At 46.1% G+C, this 17599-nt stretch overlaps 1 protein-coding gene across 1 annotated transcript in view; it reads left to right on the forward strand.

Moving 5' to 3' along the window:
• Positions 1–876: 876 nt before the first annotated feature.
• SNX19 (sorting nexin 19) overlaps positions 877–17599 on the forward strand; it is a 33980-nt gene continuing 17257 nt past the window's right edge. The window contains exons 1-8 of the mRNA XM_081333541.1: positions 877–3250; positions 4285–4423; positions 5458–5558; positions 6235–6354; positions 6990–7120; positions 9046–9133; positions 9748–9925; positions 12101–12230. Of these exons, the coding sequence (XP_081189667.1) occupies positions 1601–3250; positions 4285–4423; positions 5458–5558; positions 6235–6354; positions 6990–7120; positions 9046–9133; positions 9748–9925; positions 12101–12230 (2537 nt within the window). The 5' untranslated portion in view covers positions 877–1600. The remainder of the gene's footprint in view (positions 3251–4284; positions 4424–5457; positions 5559–6234; positions 6355–6989; positions 7121–9045; positions 9134–9747; positions 9926–12100; positions 12231–17599) is intronic.

Genomic DNA, 17599 nt, shown 5'->3' on the forward strand with positions numbered 1-17599 from the left:
AGAATAGAATAGAATAGAATAGAATAGAATAGAATAGAATAGAATAGAATAGAATAGAATATGGAATGGAATGGAATGGAATGGAATGGAATAGAATAGAATAGAATAGAATAGAATAGAATAGAATAGAATAGAATAGAATAGAATAGAATAGAATAGAATAGAATAGAATAGAATAGAATAGAATAGAATAGAATAGAATAGAATAACAGAGTTGAAAGGGACCTTGGAGGTCTTCTAGTCCAGAGATCCCCAACCTTTTGGGTACCAGGGACCGGTTCCGTGGTGAGAGGTTTTTCCACGGACTGAAGAGTGCGTGGTTTTGTGTGCTGCCTGCATCCCATGGATGGGGCTTTGCTTGTTTGTGCGGCCTGGTTGCTTGCATGCCGCAGCCTGGTACTGGTCCATGGGTGTGTGGGTGTGTGTTGAGGACCCCTGCTCTAGTCCAACCCCCCTGCTCAGGGAAGAAACCCTCTACCATTCCAGACAAATGGCTGTCCAGTCTCTTCTTAAAAACCTCCAGTGTTGGAGCACTCACAACTTCTGGAGCCCGGTCGTCCCACTGTTTAATTGTTCTCCCTGTCAGGAAATTCCTCCTGAGTCCTGGCTTGCTTCTCTCCTGGATTACTTTCCATCCGTTGCTTCTTGTCCCGACTTCGGGTGCTACTCAATAAAGTCCAGTTGCCTTTTTTGGAAAGACCCCCCCCCCAAAAAAAAGCACCTTCGGGTTGGAGACCGCAATTTAGGAGCTGCGGGGCCAGAAGCGGCGACCCAAGCCAGCCCACGCCGCGCCCGCCCGCCCGCGGAGCCTCCGTCGCCAGGTGGCACTGCCATTCCCCGACGAGCCCGGCCGCGCTTCCCTCTTGGCAGCTCTTTAGCGGCCCGGGGAAAAGGCCGGCCAGGCCAGCAAAGAGCTCCAGCAGCAAATCGCCCGGCAGGCTTGCCAAGAAAAGGCCGGGCGGCGGGCCGAGGAGATCGCCAAGAGCTTCGGCCCGGGGTGGGGTGGGATGGGGGGGGCGGGCGAAAAGCGTCAGCAAGCGGGTCCCCCTCCTCGCTTTGCCACGGGGACGCTGGTGGGCTGAGTTGAGCTGATTTGCCAGTCGCGTTTTTGCTGATTTTCTTACAAACCCCCCCCCCTTTTTTTTTTGCATTTTGCATTATTTTGCATTATTTTGCATTGCTGCCCTTGGGAGAGGCGGAGGCCGTGCGGCCACTTGGGGGAAAAAAAAAACCAAAAAACAAAAACAGAACAAAAAAAACCCCGAGAGGATTTATTTGCATTTACTTACTTACTTACTTACTTACTTATTTATTTACTAAAAGAGCGCCCCCGCCTTGCCTTTTTTCCGGTTTTAAATTGGCTTTCGTTCGGCTTTCCGATTGCAAGGCAAGCTGCCGTTGAAGGGGGCTGGGCTTTGAAGCCCGGGCGTGCAAAATGGCACGACTGGAAGACCTCTGGGTAGACTAAGCCAGAGAGGTCGGCGGATGGGTTTTGACGAGGGCACCCCTAACCCTGAGTGCCAGAGCCACCTATGGGGAGCCATGCTGTTATTTTTAAAGCAATAGAGCCTAATTTTAAGGTTAAGGTCCGAAGAAGAAGATGCTAAGGATGCCACAACAAGGTGTGGGGCTGGGCGATCTAGCCGGCAGTAGGAAGCTGATGGCCTTAGGGGCTGTAGTAGGCTGGTTGTTGGTGGTCCACTTACTGGTCAATGTTTGGTTGCTCTGCATCTTATCAGGCTTGTTGGCCTTACTGGGGGGCTGGTTGGGTTCCCAAGTGATGGTGGGCAGCAGCCACAAAATTCACCTGGAGAGGTTTCTTCCCCTCGAAAGCTGCCCCCCAAATCCCGAGGCAGAGAGAGAGTTGGATGAAGAGATCCGGAATATTATTCAAAAGATCATTCGGGATTTTGTATCTTCCTGGTACCGGTCTGTGAGCCACGAGCAGAACTTTGAGAAAGAGGTTAAAAAAGCAATGTTGGGTTTTGCTTTGGAGCTCAAAAGGAGGATGCTTCTGGTGGACAAGACGGCCTTGACCCAAAAGGTCCTCCTCCTGGCAGGGTGCCACCTGCAGGCCTACAAGAAGGTCCAGGAGAAACGGAAGGAAGCAGAAAGCCTCGGAGACTCTTCCGAGGAGGCCGATAGACTGTGGCAAGCCTACTGTGAATTCTCAGAACCTCATTTGGCTGTTCATAGTCCTACACACCAGGTGGAATATACTAGGCGCACGGTGGACTTGCTACTACGTGTCTTGGTGCCCGAATCCCATCTGGAAAGCAGGACTGGCCGCTTTGTGGTGGTGGAGCTGGTGACTTGCAACGTGCTGATGCCTGTGATCAACAAAATGGCGGATCCTGACTGGCTCAACCAGCTCTGGATTAACCTTTTCTCCAGGAAGGCCACCGGCACCAGCGAGGTCGTGGCGACCTCCCCAGAAATATCAGCCGCCTCCTCAAGCCAGCCCACGGTGCCCAGTGTTTTGCCCCCGGCCCTTCAGCCAGAAATGGCTACTGAGGGTGATAAAACCCTACCAAGGGATTTTGAGCCTTTCAACAGGAACGTGGTAGATAGTTTGGAGAACTTCTTGGTGGAGGGAAAGGAACCAGTTGACCCAGTGCTGAGCACTCCCACGAATGAGAAAGATAATGGTAGCACGGCTGCACCCCTACTTCACCCTGGTACCCTCGGGTCCTTCTTCCCCAGTGGAGACTTGGAAGTCGAGTCCCCCGTGTCTGAGGCAAGGAAAGACTCTAGCCCCCTGATTGTTGTGACTGCAGAAGAACTCTTTGCTAGCTCCCTTCTTGATTTGGAAGGGCCTGTTGAGGTGGACGCAGAAGACAGCTTGGGTGAGAAAGACAGGTGCACAGAGGATATTGCTGAGGGCTTCACCTCTGAAGCCAACCTCCAGGCCGCCTCCCTCGGCCCCTGTCCTGACATCCACATAGAGCCAGTTGCAGAAGACACCTTAGCTTCTTTGACTGCTCTTTTGGAGGATCCGGAAAAGACTTTCTTGAGACGGCCATCCTGCCTGGTGAAAGAGTTGGAGCCACCTGGAAGCTTGGCACACAGCCCTCAAGATCTGCCAAGTCTGCTTTCTTCCTCCCCCACCGCCCCTATGGGCACCTTCAGTTTTGAACCACTCAGTCCTGATGGTCCTGTCATCATTCAGAACCTGCGCATCACTGGGACAATCACTGCTCGGGAGCACAGCGGAACAGGATTCCATCCTTACACCTTGTACACTGTGAAGGTAATCCTGGTTTCCTTCCTCCCTCCCTCCCTCCCTCCTTGTTTTTCCTTCCTTCCTCCCTGTTTTTTCCTTCCTTCCTTCCTCCCTTTCATTTTTCCTTCCCTCCATTTTTTAGTTCCTTCCTTCTTTCCTTCTACCCTCCCTTCCTTCCACCCTCCCTCCCTCTTTCCATTTTTCCTTCCTTCCTTCCTCCCTCCTTTCATTTTTCCTTGCCTCCATTTTTTAGTTCCTTCCTTCTTTCCTTCTACCCTGCCTTCCTTCCACCCTCCCTCCCTCCTTCCATTTTTCCTTCCTTCCTTCCGTCCTTCCTTCCTTCCTTCCTTCCTTCCTCCCTGTTTTTTCCTTCCTTCCTTCCTTCCTTTCATTTTTTCTTCCCTCCATTTTTAGTTCCTTCCTTCTTTCCTTCTACCCTGCCTTCCTTCCACCCTCCCTCCCTCCTTCCATTTTTCCTTCCTTCCTTCCTTCCTTCCTTCCTTCCTTCCTTCCTTCCTTCCTTCCTTCCTTCCTTCCTTCCTTCCTTCCTGTTTTTTCCTTCCTTCCTTCCTTCCTTTCATTTTTCCTTCCCTCCATTTTTAGTTCCTTCCTTCTTTCCTTCTACCCACCCTTCCTTCCACCCTCCCTCCCTCCTTCCATTTTTCCTTCCTTCCTCCCTCCCTCCCAAACAAATCAATATGATAGATACATGCTTGGAAAATCTTTCTTTTTAATCAACAAAAAAACCAGAAGCTAAACAGCCAACCAGCAGTGTTACTTGTCACCCCATCCCAAGCATCTGAGATGACCCTTCCGAAATGCCAGCAGAATCGGCCCATCTCTTGAAGTCAAGTCAAGCTTTAGACCAGGGTTCTTCAAATTTGGCCCTTTTATGACTTGTGGACTTCAGCGTGCCTGACTGAGGAATTCTGGGAGTTGAAGTCCACAAGTCATAAGTGGCCAAGATTGAAGACCCCTGCTTTAGACCATTATACATGGTTTGGTTTGGCAAATAGTCAGGTCCTTCCTCACTGAGGATGGTGTTTTTCTTTTTCCCGTAGTATGAGACAACATTAGACAGCGACAGCACTAACAGCCTCCAGCAAGTGGCATACCATACCGTGAATCGAAGGTACCGCGAGTTCTTGAACCTACAAACCAGGCTGGAAGAGAAACCAGATCTACGGAAGTTCATAAAAAGTTAGTCCTGAATTCCTTTTCTGTAGAATCTTGTTATAGACAAAGTGGGGGTTAATTAAGTTAATGTAGAATATCTTGTCTTGTTTTTTTTTTTTTCTCTCTCTCCCCATTTTCTATCCACTGGCGATTGTCATTGTTTATTTATTTCATATGGTGTAACAACAGGGTGCATAAAACAACATATAAAATGTGTATTAAAATACAAATAGTTTATATTTTGATACACATTATGGTTAAGTAGGAAACAACAATTTAAGTGAACGATCTGCAAAATGTCTGGATATTTTGTCCTTGGCATAGGCAACTTCGAGGAACAAACTTATTGTCAGAAAAATGGAATAAAAGCAGATAAAGGCATAGTTGGGCTAGCTCTACACCTTTTCACAAGCTCTGTTTTAGTTTGGAGCACAGTCCTCTGGGGCACTTATTCCAATAATGTTGACTTTTTCTGACACAGTATGCTAAGCCTTGATCATCTTTCTGACATTAACCCTAATTGGGCAGGTTCTCACAATCTTCTGGACATGCTTTACAGCTCACATGGGTCAAATTTAATAGAACGTAGAGAGCAGAAATCACCGATCAAACAACAAATCATATTATGGCCTAGTGCAGGGGTAGGCAACCTTGGTTCTTTTATGACTCGTGGACTTCAACTCCCAGAATTTCTGAGCCAACCATGGCTGGCTCAGGAATTCTGGGAGTTGAAGTCCACGAGTCATAAAAGAGCCAAGGTTGCCTACCCCTGGCCTAGTGCCAGGTTTCTCAACCTTAGCAACTAGAAGATGTGTGGATTTCAGCTCCCAGAATTCCCTGGCTGGCTGGGGAATTCTAGGAGTTAAAATCCACACATCTTCAAGTTGCCAAAGTTGAGAAACCGTAGCCTAATATGATGTAAAAACCAACTGAAAAATGCTGGGTTTTATTGCAAGCAATTTGGAAATCTATATTTTAATCATGAATGATGAGCTAGTATGATTAACGTTGCAGTAAAATTACTCTGTTTTGTTTTGTTTTTTAAAAAAACATGACAGACATAAAAGGTCCAAAAAAACTGTTTCCGGATCTTCCATTTGGTAACATGGACACAGAGAAAGTTGAAGCCAGAAAAAGTCTCTTGGAATCGTTCTTGAAGGTCAGGATTTCTTCCTGCTATTCATTTAAATCTGGCCTGGTTTTATTGTCATTTTTAAATTCACGTAAAAATACCTCATAAAAATAAAAAGAATAGCAGCCAATGCAGATGTGATCCTCCCTCTTTCACTTTTTCTTGTCTCCTTCAGCACTCCCCTCACCTCAAAATGTTGAATGTGGCCCTCTGCTCTTAACTATGACCCACCTCTGTCCTAAACCTCTGGTGGAAATGTGTCAAGGATGAAACTTTGGCAGCTTCGTGCCTCTGCATTTCATCTTGCTCTTAGATTAAGGGGTGAGGGGAATGTTACTTTCAAGTGGGTTAAATGGAGAAACGAAACCTCTTCGATTCAGCCAAAGACTGTGGGAGCCTGAAGCCTTGTCAAGGACACCAGAACAGGTGTGGATTTGAAGCAGATGGTTCCCATAACAAAGTGAACTTGTTGATATGAATTACATAAGACGTTGGGGGATTTGGCTGGCGAAATGGTTGTTGTAAGTCTACGAATTGGTGTGGGAACCTCAGATTAGTTTTGGTTCGACAAAACCATGCAGTATGTTCAATAAACAGTAAGATTTTCGGAAATGGAATCAACCTGGAATTTTATTTGGATTCCCCAGCTAGAGGTTGACAGAATGTTTCTTTGCTTCACTGTTTGTCTGCTTGCCTGTTGCAGCAAATATGCGCAATTCCTGAGATTGCCAATAGCGAAGAAATGCAAGAATTCCTGGCCTTGAACATGGACGCAAGGATTGCCTTCGTCAAAAAACCATTTGTGGTCTCCAGGATTGATAAGGTAATGTGTTTGATGTCGTTGCACCCTTATACATGATTAAACCAATAAGCTAACTTCAAGCCACTTCCTCTAATAGCTTTTAAGACAGATTTCCGTGAATACAGATCCACCGTCCATCTGTCGTTTTGCACCGTAATTTCTCCTGCTATCTGCAGGCAGTTTCCCGTTTCCTCACCAGAAGTCTCCGCTGTCCAAGATACTCTCAACACTGCTCTCCAGCACTACATGCAGTCCTCGACTTACAACAGTTCATTTAGTGACGTCCGAAGTTACAACAGCACTGAAAAAAGTGACATGACAACCACTGCAGCATCCCCCTGGTCACGTGATCAAAATTCAGATGCTTGGCAATTGACTCATATTTATGATGGTTGCTGTGTTCCGGGGTCACGTGATCCCCTTGGGTGACCTGACAAGCAAAGTCAATGGGGGAAGCCAGAGTCCCTTAACAACCGTGTTACTAATTTAATAACTGCAGGGATTCACAACTGGGGGGCAATGAAAGTCGTAAAATGGGGTTAAACTACTGTCTCAGTTAACCACAGAAATTTCGGTCTGTGGTCCTGTGTTGTAGTCCTACGTCAAGGAGTACCTGCATTGTCTTTTAGGTCAGCAAAGGTTTCCTTTTATTGCAGATTGTAATGAATGCCATTGTGGACACATTAAAAACGGCATTTCCCAGATCTGAGCCACAGAGTCCTACGGAAGAACTCAGCGAGGCCGAAGTGGACGGGAAACCACAAAGCAATGGAAAGAAAGCCAGTAGGTAAGAGTTCCTGTTGAGCTCGAATGTGCAAATCCATAGTAGCAACTCCTTTCTGCAGCCTGAAGCCATGCTGCCATGAATATCTTTATTGGGGTCACTTAGGGAATAAACTCTCTGTGCCTGCAAAAATTAATCCGTGCAAGTTCATGTCTTGACATGGGTCTAATCCTGCTGGCATTCTTCAGAAATTATCAGGTCTAAGAAAGGGCAGAAATATTCCATGCCGTCCTTCAGGAATAGCTGTTTAATTATTCTGGGTCTTTAGTGGTGATTATTGCTAATAGTGTTGGGATTATTGAGTTGACTACTAAACTTTTGCTGGACCTTAGGGAGCTGTACTGCTCGGATTCTTATCTGTATTCCCCTCCCCCCCCCAGAAGAGATCTGATTTCAGTAAAGGGATCAAATTGGGAGGAGTGGGGGGAGGAGATAATTGGGTTTTCAAAATCCTTGCTGGACATGACATTCCTAAGCGGTGAACAGACTTTATTGCTTTGTCTTAAGAAATCCCTTAGAGTGTTTGAGAGAGAGGACGTTTGCAAATTCGTGTTTTCTAGTTTGATTGTGTTGAACGTGCAGTGTCCCACTGGACTCTCTGTGGTTTGCTTTCCCTTGCTCAGTGTGTTGTCCACTTTTGCTTTAAAATGGTCCACTGGAAGGGTGCCTAATGTAGATGTACATTAGATTCTGCCCAATGTAAGGACCTGCCTCGGTTGGTCCCTCTGGCAAGTAAAACTCTTTGACTCGGTCGAAGTTAATCAGAAGAACTTGCATCAAGAGAGAGCAACAGCAATGGCACTTAGATTTATGAAACCGCTTCACAGTGCTTTACAGCCCTCTCTAAGCAATTTACAACGTTAGCATCTTGCCCCTAACAGTCCGAGTCCTCATTTTACCGACCTCAGAAGGATGGAAGGCTGAGTCAACCTTGAGCCAGTCAGGATCGAACTCCTGGAGTTGAGCAGTGAGTTACCTTGCAGTACTGCATTCTAACCCCTAGGCTACCACGGCTCTAATGGATAGTGGGTGCAGAGAAGTCAGGCGGAATCTGAAGGTTACGCTCAGAGCACAGTAACAGAATCTTACAAGTCTGAATGCGCTTTCTTCTCCCTTCCTTCTTCTTGAGAAGTTGCTTTCTCAGTTTGTCAGGACCCCAAACCAAGAAAGACATGGCTGTAGTTCTTCCAAGCAGGTATGCAGGTAGTTCTTGATTTATGTCTATAACTGAGCCCAGAATTACGGTCATAAGTCACCTACAGTTGTAAGTCAAGGCATCCATGCGACCGGAAGTAATTTTCTGGCCTTCTTCACAATGCTTGCTAAACAAACTCATTCGTTTGAATGAGTCCTTTTTGTTGTTGTTGTTCTTGAAAAAAATGCCAGAAACCAAAAGCCATCGCAAATCCTCACACGATCCTAGACTGCAGCAAGGAGTAACAAAGCTGAGCCACCGTACATATCATGTGGCCACAACGGGGCGGTGTGACCATTTATGATGGCTGATGGTGGCTTGTGGACGGTAAAAAAAAACCATTCTGCGGTTTGCCTAACTTCAAATGGTCCTAAAACGACTGGCCATTAAGTGAGGACTAACTACCTGTATGCAACCAGTGTGTGCGTCCCAGTGCACCCCCCCAAGCGCAACACGAGGGCAGAAGAGAAACAGGCCCAAAGATGCAACATGTTACTTAAATGCAGGTGCTTCCTAAAGTAGCACCTTTTGGTACAAACCTTGGAAAGGATTTGCAAAGCCACACACTGCGTGTTTTCTCTCTCACTTGCTATTGACATTTTTTGCAGCTGCTGATAAATCACGGGAATTCTGGCGGAGTGGCCAGCCGTTGGAAGCAACCCATCCATGGGAGTGATCAAGCTCCTCAGATTATATGAATGAATACTGTGTTTTCCTGCCTCTCTTTTCACAGGCCTAAGCTGAAATTCCCATCTGGCAAAATGCTGAATGTGGACGGAACGCAGGAGAAGATTTTATATGCTTTCAGGGAAGGCACAAACGTAAGTGTCAGGACCCACCCCCAAGATCCCGTCTACTGTCAGGACCCACCCCCATCCACATCTTAGGAAATAAGAACTCTTGGATCCAAGTTTGTCCAAAAGGAAAAGTTTACTAGGGTGAGATCGGCTGTGACAATACAAGACGGGATCTGACATTGAGTTACATTTGGATACTATATAAAGCATTCCCGTTTCAACCCCCTCCCCTCGTATCCTTTTGGTCAGGCTCACATCATTTACTTAGGTGTCAGGCCCTTTCGTGGGAAAGGGAAATTTTCTTGCATTTATTGTTATTGCTTTCTTCCTTTCAGTTTCAAATGGAGGTACAACCCAGATCTCTCTCTCTCCCTCTGTTCCCCCCAGATCAAAAGCTTTCCTGGTCTTTGAAAACAGCCTACTGCAATCTGAATACACATCCTCTCCCCCCCCCCTCGGAGAGATGGCAGAATCCCAAGTATAGGCACAATATTCTAACCATACATTTATGAAATGTGATATAAATGGATTCTGACAGTAAGTCTGTCTTCAAGGCCGAGCATTGTTGAAGGAAAACTTCCAATAGTTAGCAGAAAGAGGCGTTTCTCCATTTTGTTCCAATCCTCCTCTTCTTCTAGGTCTCCGATTTCCTCTCCCTGGCAAGGATGGAGTCCTTTCTTCAGAACCAGGAGAGGTTGATGGAGGCCATGTCCAGCGAAGCTCCAGAGAGAGAGAGGGATGAAGAATCTCCCTCAGATTTGAATCCAACGCCTGTAGAGATGCTACAGCAAACAGCAGATGAAGAGACAAATTCTGGTATGTCCTCTCCAGCTCCAAAATTTGCTTCCTTCTGCTCCTGTTTGCTTCGTATGCTGCTTTTTTGTAGGGCGTATAGGTGTTCTTCCAACATAGCTCAACCCAGGTTAGAAATTGCAAATTTCAACTCCACCATTAACACCCTACGTGTTGTTAGAAGCACAGGTTAAAGAAGGTTGGCAACTGTGGTCCTAGAGACCTGAAAAATGCTCAGTTGGGGAACTAAATGACCCCCACTGTGGCAAACATTTTGTGACCTGGCAAAACGAACCCTCGTGGCAGCCATTTTGTCAAAGTGTACCACACATACTCACAGTGCCAGATTGGCCCATCAACCCCGTATAATTGGAATTCTTTGAAGTGGACAACACTGACCTATACAGGTTGATTGACGGCTCATTAAATTACACCTTTTTGCCTATTCTGTCATGAGAGGTCCTCAATTTCGAAGGCTAAAAGAGAGCTTTTGAAATAGAAATGGTCTCCATTGTCAAATCCGTAATCGACCACAAGGTGGCAGCAGAATAGCATGAATTTGAAATAAATCCTCATGAATACCGGTAAGTACTGGAGGTTTAAACCAGTACCGAATTAAGGACCGGCTTGCAATAATCTATTAAAGGCTTTTCCTACCCACCAAATTCTTGGGATGCAAACGATTGCCTGTACTGAATTTATGGGCTGGGGAAAGGCAAAGAGGCTGAGGATGGGATGGGACGGGACGGGACAGAATGGAATGGAATAGAACAGAATAGAATAATGACAATAGAATAGAATAGAATAGAATAGAATAGAATAGAATAGAATAGAATAGAATAGAATAGAATAGAATAGAATAGAATAGAATAGAATAGAATAGAATACACAGAATTGGAAGGGACCTTGTAGGTCATCTAGTCCAACCCCTCACCCAAAAAGCAGGAGACCCTACGCCATTTCTGACAGATGGCAGTCCAATCTCTTCTTGACAGGTTGTGTATGGACTACCTTCGGATGTCATCTCGTAGAGACGAGAAAGCTTGGAAAGATATGAAGCCCTTCTGTTCTTACTCCCAGGCACAAGCATCTCTTTATAGCAGCCCTGGAAATCAAATCAGTTGTTTCCTGATCTTCTGAATGCCTGTGGCTTCTCACATTGCAGGGCACCGCAGTTCTTAGATGGTTCCCAAATATAAGTAATGATTAAAGTCGAAGCTGCTGAGCTCTAAGATCAGCCAAGGTTGGCTACAGCTAATCCTTGAGTTAGAACTCTAATGGAGCCTGCCCATTGCGGTTGCAACTAGTGGCGGTAGTTAAAGGAGGTGCCCACGTGGTCATCTTGCTTAATGACCCCATCCCTGCTCTCCCTGATGCGGTCATTAAACAGGGGCAGTGGCAGCATGTAATACTTGCACAAGCAGAAGAAAAAATGATGAATCTAAGTCTGTAGGCTAAGTGAGGCCTACTGTCTGGATTCTTCTTAATGTTTTGTTTTTATTCTGCAAATAACTGCTGGATGAACCATTTTCTCCCTTGCTGACTGATTTGTTTTACTGCCTTTAAGAAGGCACAGTAATCCCGTGGTAATCTTGTAGCTAATCTGGATTAAGCCAAGGAATGTTGGCACGTCTTGTTCTTTAAGGAGGGATAAAAGCTATTTTTTTTAAATCCCGCCTTTATTATTTTTACAAATAACTCAGGGTGATGAATATGCCCAACACTCTTTCCTCCTTTTACCTTCCCCACAACAAGAATCCTTTGGGATGGTTTGGGATGAGAGAGAGTGACTGGGTGAAAGTCACCCAGCCTGCTTTTGTGCCTAAGATGGAAGTAGAACTCACGGTCTCCTGGTGATTGGTCCAAAGTCACCCAGCCAGCTTTCAGGCCTTAAAGTAGAACTCCTGTGATTGGCTCTGGGTCACCCAGCCTGCCTTTGTGCCTAAGCTAAGACTAGAATTCACAGTCTCTCGATGATTGGGCCAAAGTCACCCAGGCGGCTTTCATGCCCAAAGCAGGACTAGAACTCACAGTCTCCTGTTTTCTAGCCTAATGCCTTCTCTAGTACACCAAGCTTAATGGTTAAGTGCATACTTTTCATGGTGATGTGATCTTTTGTATCTCAACTGGACATAGGAAAAAAACTAACGGACAGTAGTGAAGTGGTAAACCTGGTGTAAAAGCTTCTTATGTTTGCAGGACCAGAGACTTTGCTGGCAGATATTGTTCTGGACCTTCTTTGTCTGATCATGGTAGACCAGTGGAGTTGGCTATGGTCAGAGAATATACAGAAGATCCTACAGCTGGTCTTTGGGACATTGATCCAAAGGTAAGTTTTTAGTGTGCAACCAGAATTGCACAGTTGCTCTTGATGCGGGTGTCAAGCACAACGTGGTTTTGAGTTGATTCCAGAAATTGGAGGCCCCAACAGGAAAAGGTTGTTTTCTTAAATTATCACCTGCCTTCCCAGTGCCTGGAAGTTTTCCAGAGATGGCCTTTCAATGATAAGAGCCCTGGGGGCGCAGTGGTTGGAATGTAGTACTGCAGGCTAATTCTGCCGACTGCCAGCAGTTCAATCCTGACTGGCTCAAGGTTGACTCAACCTTCCATCCTTCCCAGGTCAGTAAAATAAGGATGCAGATTGTTGGGGGCAAATATGCTGACTCTGTAAACCGCTTAGGGAGGGCTGTAAAGCACCGTGAAGAGGTATATAAGTCGAAGTGCGATTGCTATACCTTCCTCCCTCCCTCCCTCCCCTCCCATGGTGGCGCAGTGTTAGAATGAAGTATTGCAGACTGACTCTGCCCACCTGCTAGCAGTTCGATCCTGACCGGCTGAAGCCTGACTCAGCCTTCCATCCTTCCGAGGTCGGTAAAATGAGGACCCGGATTGTTGGAGAAAAGATGCTGACTCTGTAAACCACTTAGAGAAGGCTCTGAAGCACTGAGAAGCGGTATATAAGTCTAAGCGCTGTTGCTATCTCCTAATTCTTTCTCACTCCTAAAAGAGGTTGCCCGCCAGGTCGAAAAACACTGTCCAGAATAAGTATCCCCCACTGAAGCGGACTTAAGCATACCAACAGAAGCAGGCATTCATTAACTGACCAGCTCTGCGGCGACGTGTATGTTGAATTTTTGCTGATGGTCTGTTCTTCTCCCCCCACCCCCACCCCTCCCTTCCTGTCCCTATAACCGTCAGCCCCAAAGGACAGCTGTCTGGGGTACAAAGGACATCATACTCACCGTCTGGCTTATTGGAGCTATTTGAGGCAAAGGTTGCCAAAAAATGTTGAGGTCAAGGGGATGCTAATAGGTACAAGCCTGCTGATTTTCTTTTTAAAGATAAGCAGGTCAGGAAGAATGAGCGCGGTCTCTGAAAACGAGCTTTTAAAAAGGGAGCGGACAAGCGGGAAGCCGATACCCTTGACAGAAGACGCTTTGAGCACGAGGACGTTCAGGGGAATGTCATACCTCCCTCGAATGCTGGACTGTCACCAGCCCGGGGCGGCTCTGATAAAGATGTATGCTTCTCTGAAGAGAGGAGGATGAGCTGGAGGAGAGTCCCTAACCGAGCGTGCTTGCGAAACGTTCCCCGCCCGACGTTGCAACTTATAAAAAAATAATGTGGTAGTTTTGGGCCTCCAATTTTGGTCTGGGTTGTAGACCTCCAGACTAGAAGTAGCATGCAAAATGGAAGGGCTTCATGTCTTCTCCTAGTATCTTTCTTTCTTTCTTTCTTTCTTTCTTTCTTTCTTTCTTTCTTTCTTTCTTTCTTTCTTTCTTTCCTTCCTTCCTTCCTTCCTTCCTTCCTTCCTTCCTTCCTTCCTTCCTTCTTTCTCTTTCTTTCTTTCTTTCTTTCTTTCTTTCTTTCCTTCCTTCCTTCCTTCCTTCCTTCCTTCCTTCCTTCCTTCCTTCTTTCTCTTTCTTTCTTTCTTTCTTTCTTTCCTTCCTTCCTTCCTTCCTTCCTTCCTTCCTTCCTTCTTTTTCTTTCTTTCTTTCTTTCTTTCTTTCTTTCTTTCTTTCCTTCCTTCCTTCCTTCCTTCTTCCTCTCTCTCTCTTTCTTTCTTTCTTTCTTTCTTTCTTTCTTTCTTTCTTTCTTTCTTTCTTTCCTTCCTTCCTTCCTTCCTTCCTTCCTTCCTTCCTTCCTTCCTTCTTTTTCTTTCTTTCTTTCTTTCTTTCTTTCTTTCTTTCTTTCTTTCTTTCTTTCTTTCCTTCCTTCCTTCCTTCCTTCCTTCCTTCCTTCCTTGCTTCCTTCCTTCCTTCCTTCCTTCCTTCCTTCCTTCCTTCCTTTTTCTTTCTTTCTTTCTTTCTTTCTTTCTTTCTTTCTTTCTTTCTTTCTTTCTTTCTTTCTTTCTTTCTTTCTTTCTTTCTTTCTCCTTCTCTTGTTTTCTTTTTTCTTGGATATGCGGTCCTCGGCTTACGGCCACAATTGCACCCAACGTTTCTGCCGCTAAGCGAGACATTTGTTAAGTGAGTTTTGCCCCATTGGATGACCTCCCTCCCTCGCCACATTCTTTTTACGGGAATCGCTGCAGTTGTTAAGTCAGCCACACTTAACCTTGGCTTTCCCGTTGACGTTGCTTGTCAGAAGGTCCCAAAAGGGGAATCACCTGACCCCGGGACGCTGCAGCCATCATATATGTGAGACGGGTGATAAGCGGCTGAATTTTGATCATGTGACCATGAGGATGCTGCAACGGTCGTAAGTGCGAAAATGGTCAATGTCACTTTTTCCAGTGCCATTGTAACGTCAAATGGTTACTGAAAGAATTTTATGTGGTAAAAGTCAAGGATTCCCTATAAACCCAGAATCCCAGTTAGGCCAAGAAGCATGCTAATGTTGGCTCTCTGCAACACCCTTAACCTCTTGCCCTACTGGTTGGTAGCTTTTTGCAGATTTTTAGGTTGCATTCATTGGGCCTTCAAAGTCTCTGTGGTGTGAAATTTGGGGAAATGCTGGTTGCTGATTCTTGTAGATCTGTCTTATGAATTAGACCAGGGGTGTCAAACTCAATTTCATTGAGGGCCGCATCAGCAATGCGGTTGCCCTCAAGGGGCCGGGTGGGTATGGCCAGGGTGGGCGTGGCCTACTGGGTGGGCGTGGCTAGAGTGCCTATGGCCTACTGGGTGGGCATGGCCAGCTCTACATCGTTCGCATCAAGGGTGCCTATGGGGGCCTGGGCAGGAGTGGGACAGATCTGAGGGTCTCTGGCAGAAGGAGGGTCTCTGGGCCAGGGCCAAGGCAGCGGGGGCCGTTCCCTCACTGTTTCCAGGATGGCTTCGCGGGCCACATGAAACCACATTGCGGGCCGGATCTGCCCCCCGGGCCTTGTGTTTGACATGTCTGAATTAGACTATTTAAAGGGAAAGGGATGAGTTTAAAAAAGGGTCAACTGAGATGTTCCAGAGAAGGCTGATCCAGATGGGAAGAGCTTCTCTGGACTCAGATAAAAAGTGGGGTAATCAGGTCCCTACAACAGGGGTCTTCAAACGTGGCCCTTTTATGACTTGTGGACTTCAACTCCCAGAATTCCTCAGCCAGGCCTGGCTGAGGAATTCTGGGAGTTGAAGTCCACAAGTCATAAAAGGGCCACGTTTGAAGACACACACACCCCCCGCCCTACATCTTTCTGGTCTTTGGGGCAAACTCTTGCATCCAGGTTTAGCTATGGTTAGGCGCAACCCAGCACAGTTGGAAATAAATCTTCATTCACAAGAGGTATGTATGTCATTTATTAGATCTCAGTAAGGGATAAAGGGAAGGCTTTGGTCAACTGTACTGCATTCTAGGTTGTTTTTTTTTCACTCCGTTACACCAGCATGGCCTTGATAGACAATATAGGAGGAGACATGGCCACAGAGAGCATCAGTGGAAAAGCTGTTAGACAAGCTTGACTTTTGACAGCTCCTGAAAAGTCACTTCCTTATACCCCTTTAAAAAAAAATAGACACATGGCATTTTGGCTTAGATGTGATCATTCTTGTTTGGCGAATTCTGTATCCCGTTCAGGTAATTCTCAACTTAAAAACCACTTGTTTAGTGACTGTTCGAAAGGGACTCGTGACCACTTTTCACACTTAAATGACCGTTGAAGCATCCCCACGGTCATGTGATCCAAATTCAGATGTTTGGCAACTGGCTCAAGTGAGGTGACAGGTTCTCACCTCTTGTGACCTTCAGATGAACAAAGTCAGTGGAGAAGCCAGATTCACTTAGCAACCGAGCTGCTGACTTAACGACTGCAGTGATTGATTGAACAGTTGTAGCAAGAAGGGTTGTAAAATGGGGCAAAATTCACTTAACAACTGTCTTGTTTAACAACAGACATTTTGGGCTCAATTGTGAGCATAAGTCAAGGACTATCTGTATTCCTCTCCCTATCCAACTTAAGAGATTTTGGCTATTGTCAACAGAGCAAGGAGTAAAGGCTGGATTGTTAAGGCAGAAGAAGAGAGTGTAAAGCAGTTCTGTGCGTCTTCCAAGATAACTCGGTGGCTATGATGTTACCAGGAATTGAACTCAGCTTTACTTTTGGCACCGTGGGTTTTGCAGTGCCTGCCTAGATCTTAACTGAAGCACATCTTTCTTTTCCCTGGAAAGAGTCAACTCAACAAGCATCAAGCATCTTGGCTTGGGTGAGTTGGCCACGTTCTAGTAGCAATAACTGTTGCTGCTACTCTTCTTTATGGCTATTCTTTGTAAAAAAAATGCCTCGAATTCAGGGTCCCCTGGCAATAATGTCAGAGCAAGTGTTGTTCCTGGATCTTCTCACTCAAAGAGAGCAGAAGAATACGAGGAAACAGATTGATCGCCAAGTTGCAATCGGCTTACGTTCCAGGCAGGATGAGAGAGTTGGAAGAGCTTCTTGTAAAAACTCCTAGCAAGGAAGGAGTTGTAAAGAGCCAGTTCTTTATATCTGAGTGTTAAAACCCCTATTGCATACAGAAAGTCCACCCCTAGAGAAGTTAGCCCTTGTTCTGTACCCAATGCCAGTTCTTCAACATCTATCAAATGAGGGTGTCCTTCACCTTAAAATCGCTCCGCCAGTGACATGGCGGCCTTAAGCCTCTTTTCCACGGCTGGGAGGACCAACTGGCTGATTGAGCCTGTTCTAAATCTCTCCCAATGATCTGATACTGTGGCAACGTCCAGAGGAGAAAAACCAGATGACCGAAAAAGGACTTGCTAGGGAAGGAAGGCGTATCCCCGTCTGCGAAAAGGCAGGCCTGCCCCCTTACGTAACACAAGAGCGATCCTTTTTTTGGTGGCTACTGATAGTAAAGAGATGGTTGGAGCAGCCAGCCAAGAAATGAGATCATTGGCAGCTAAGAAAAGATTTTTTCAGCCTGGGTGGGCTCTCGGCTCGGTCTGTAAACAATCCCTTTTGGTCCAATCCAGACATTCTGCTGTCGTTGCTAGCAAAATGCCTGTCTTCAGAAGAGGAGCAGTATGCAGAGAAGGGCCCCAGCCCGCCTCCCCCCACCCTGGAATTTTCTTTACTGTACCTCTTTACTTTCTGGCATGAGGGTAGCCATTGTAGGGGAGGCTGTGGAGATATGCGCTAAATCCGTGGGCGATGGCAGCTATTAAAAAAACAAACTGGGGTCGTCTCATCTCTTACATCTACACAGCTTGGTCCTGACTTCTGTTTCTGGGCCACATTGCAGTTTGATGGAATGCCAGGAACGCATGTCTGTC

The sequence above is a fragment of the Vipera berus genome, assembly GCF_964194415.1.
Source record: "Vipera berus genome assembly, chromosome: 8".
Lineage (NCBI taxonomy): Eukaryota > Metazoa > Chordata > Lepidosauria > Squamata > Viperidae > Vipera > Vipera berus.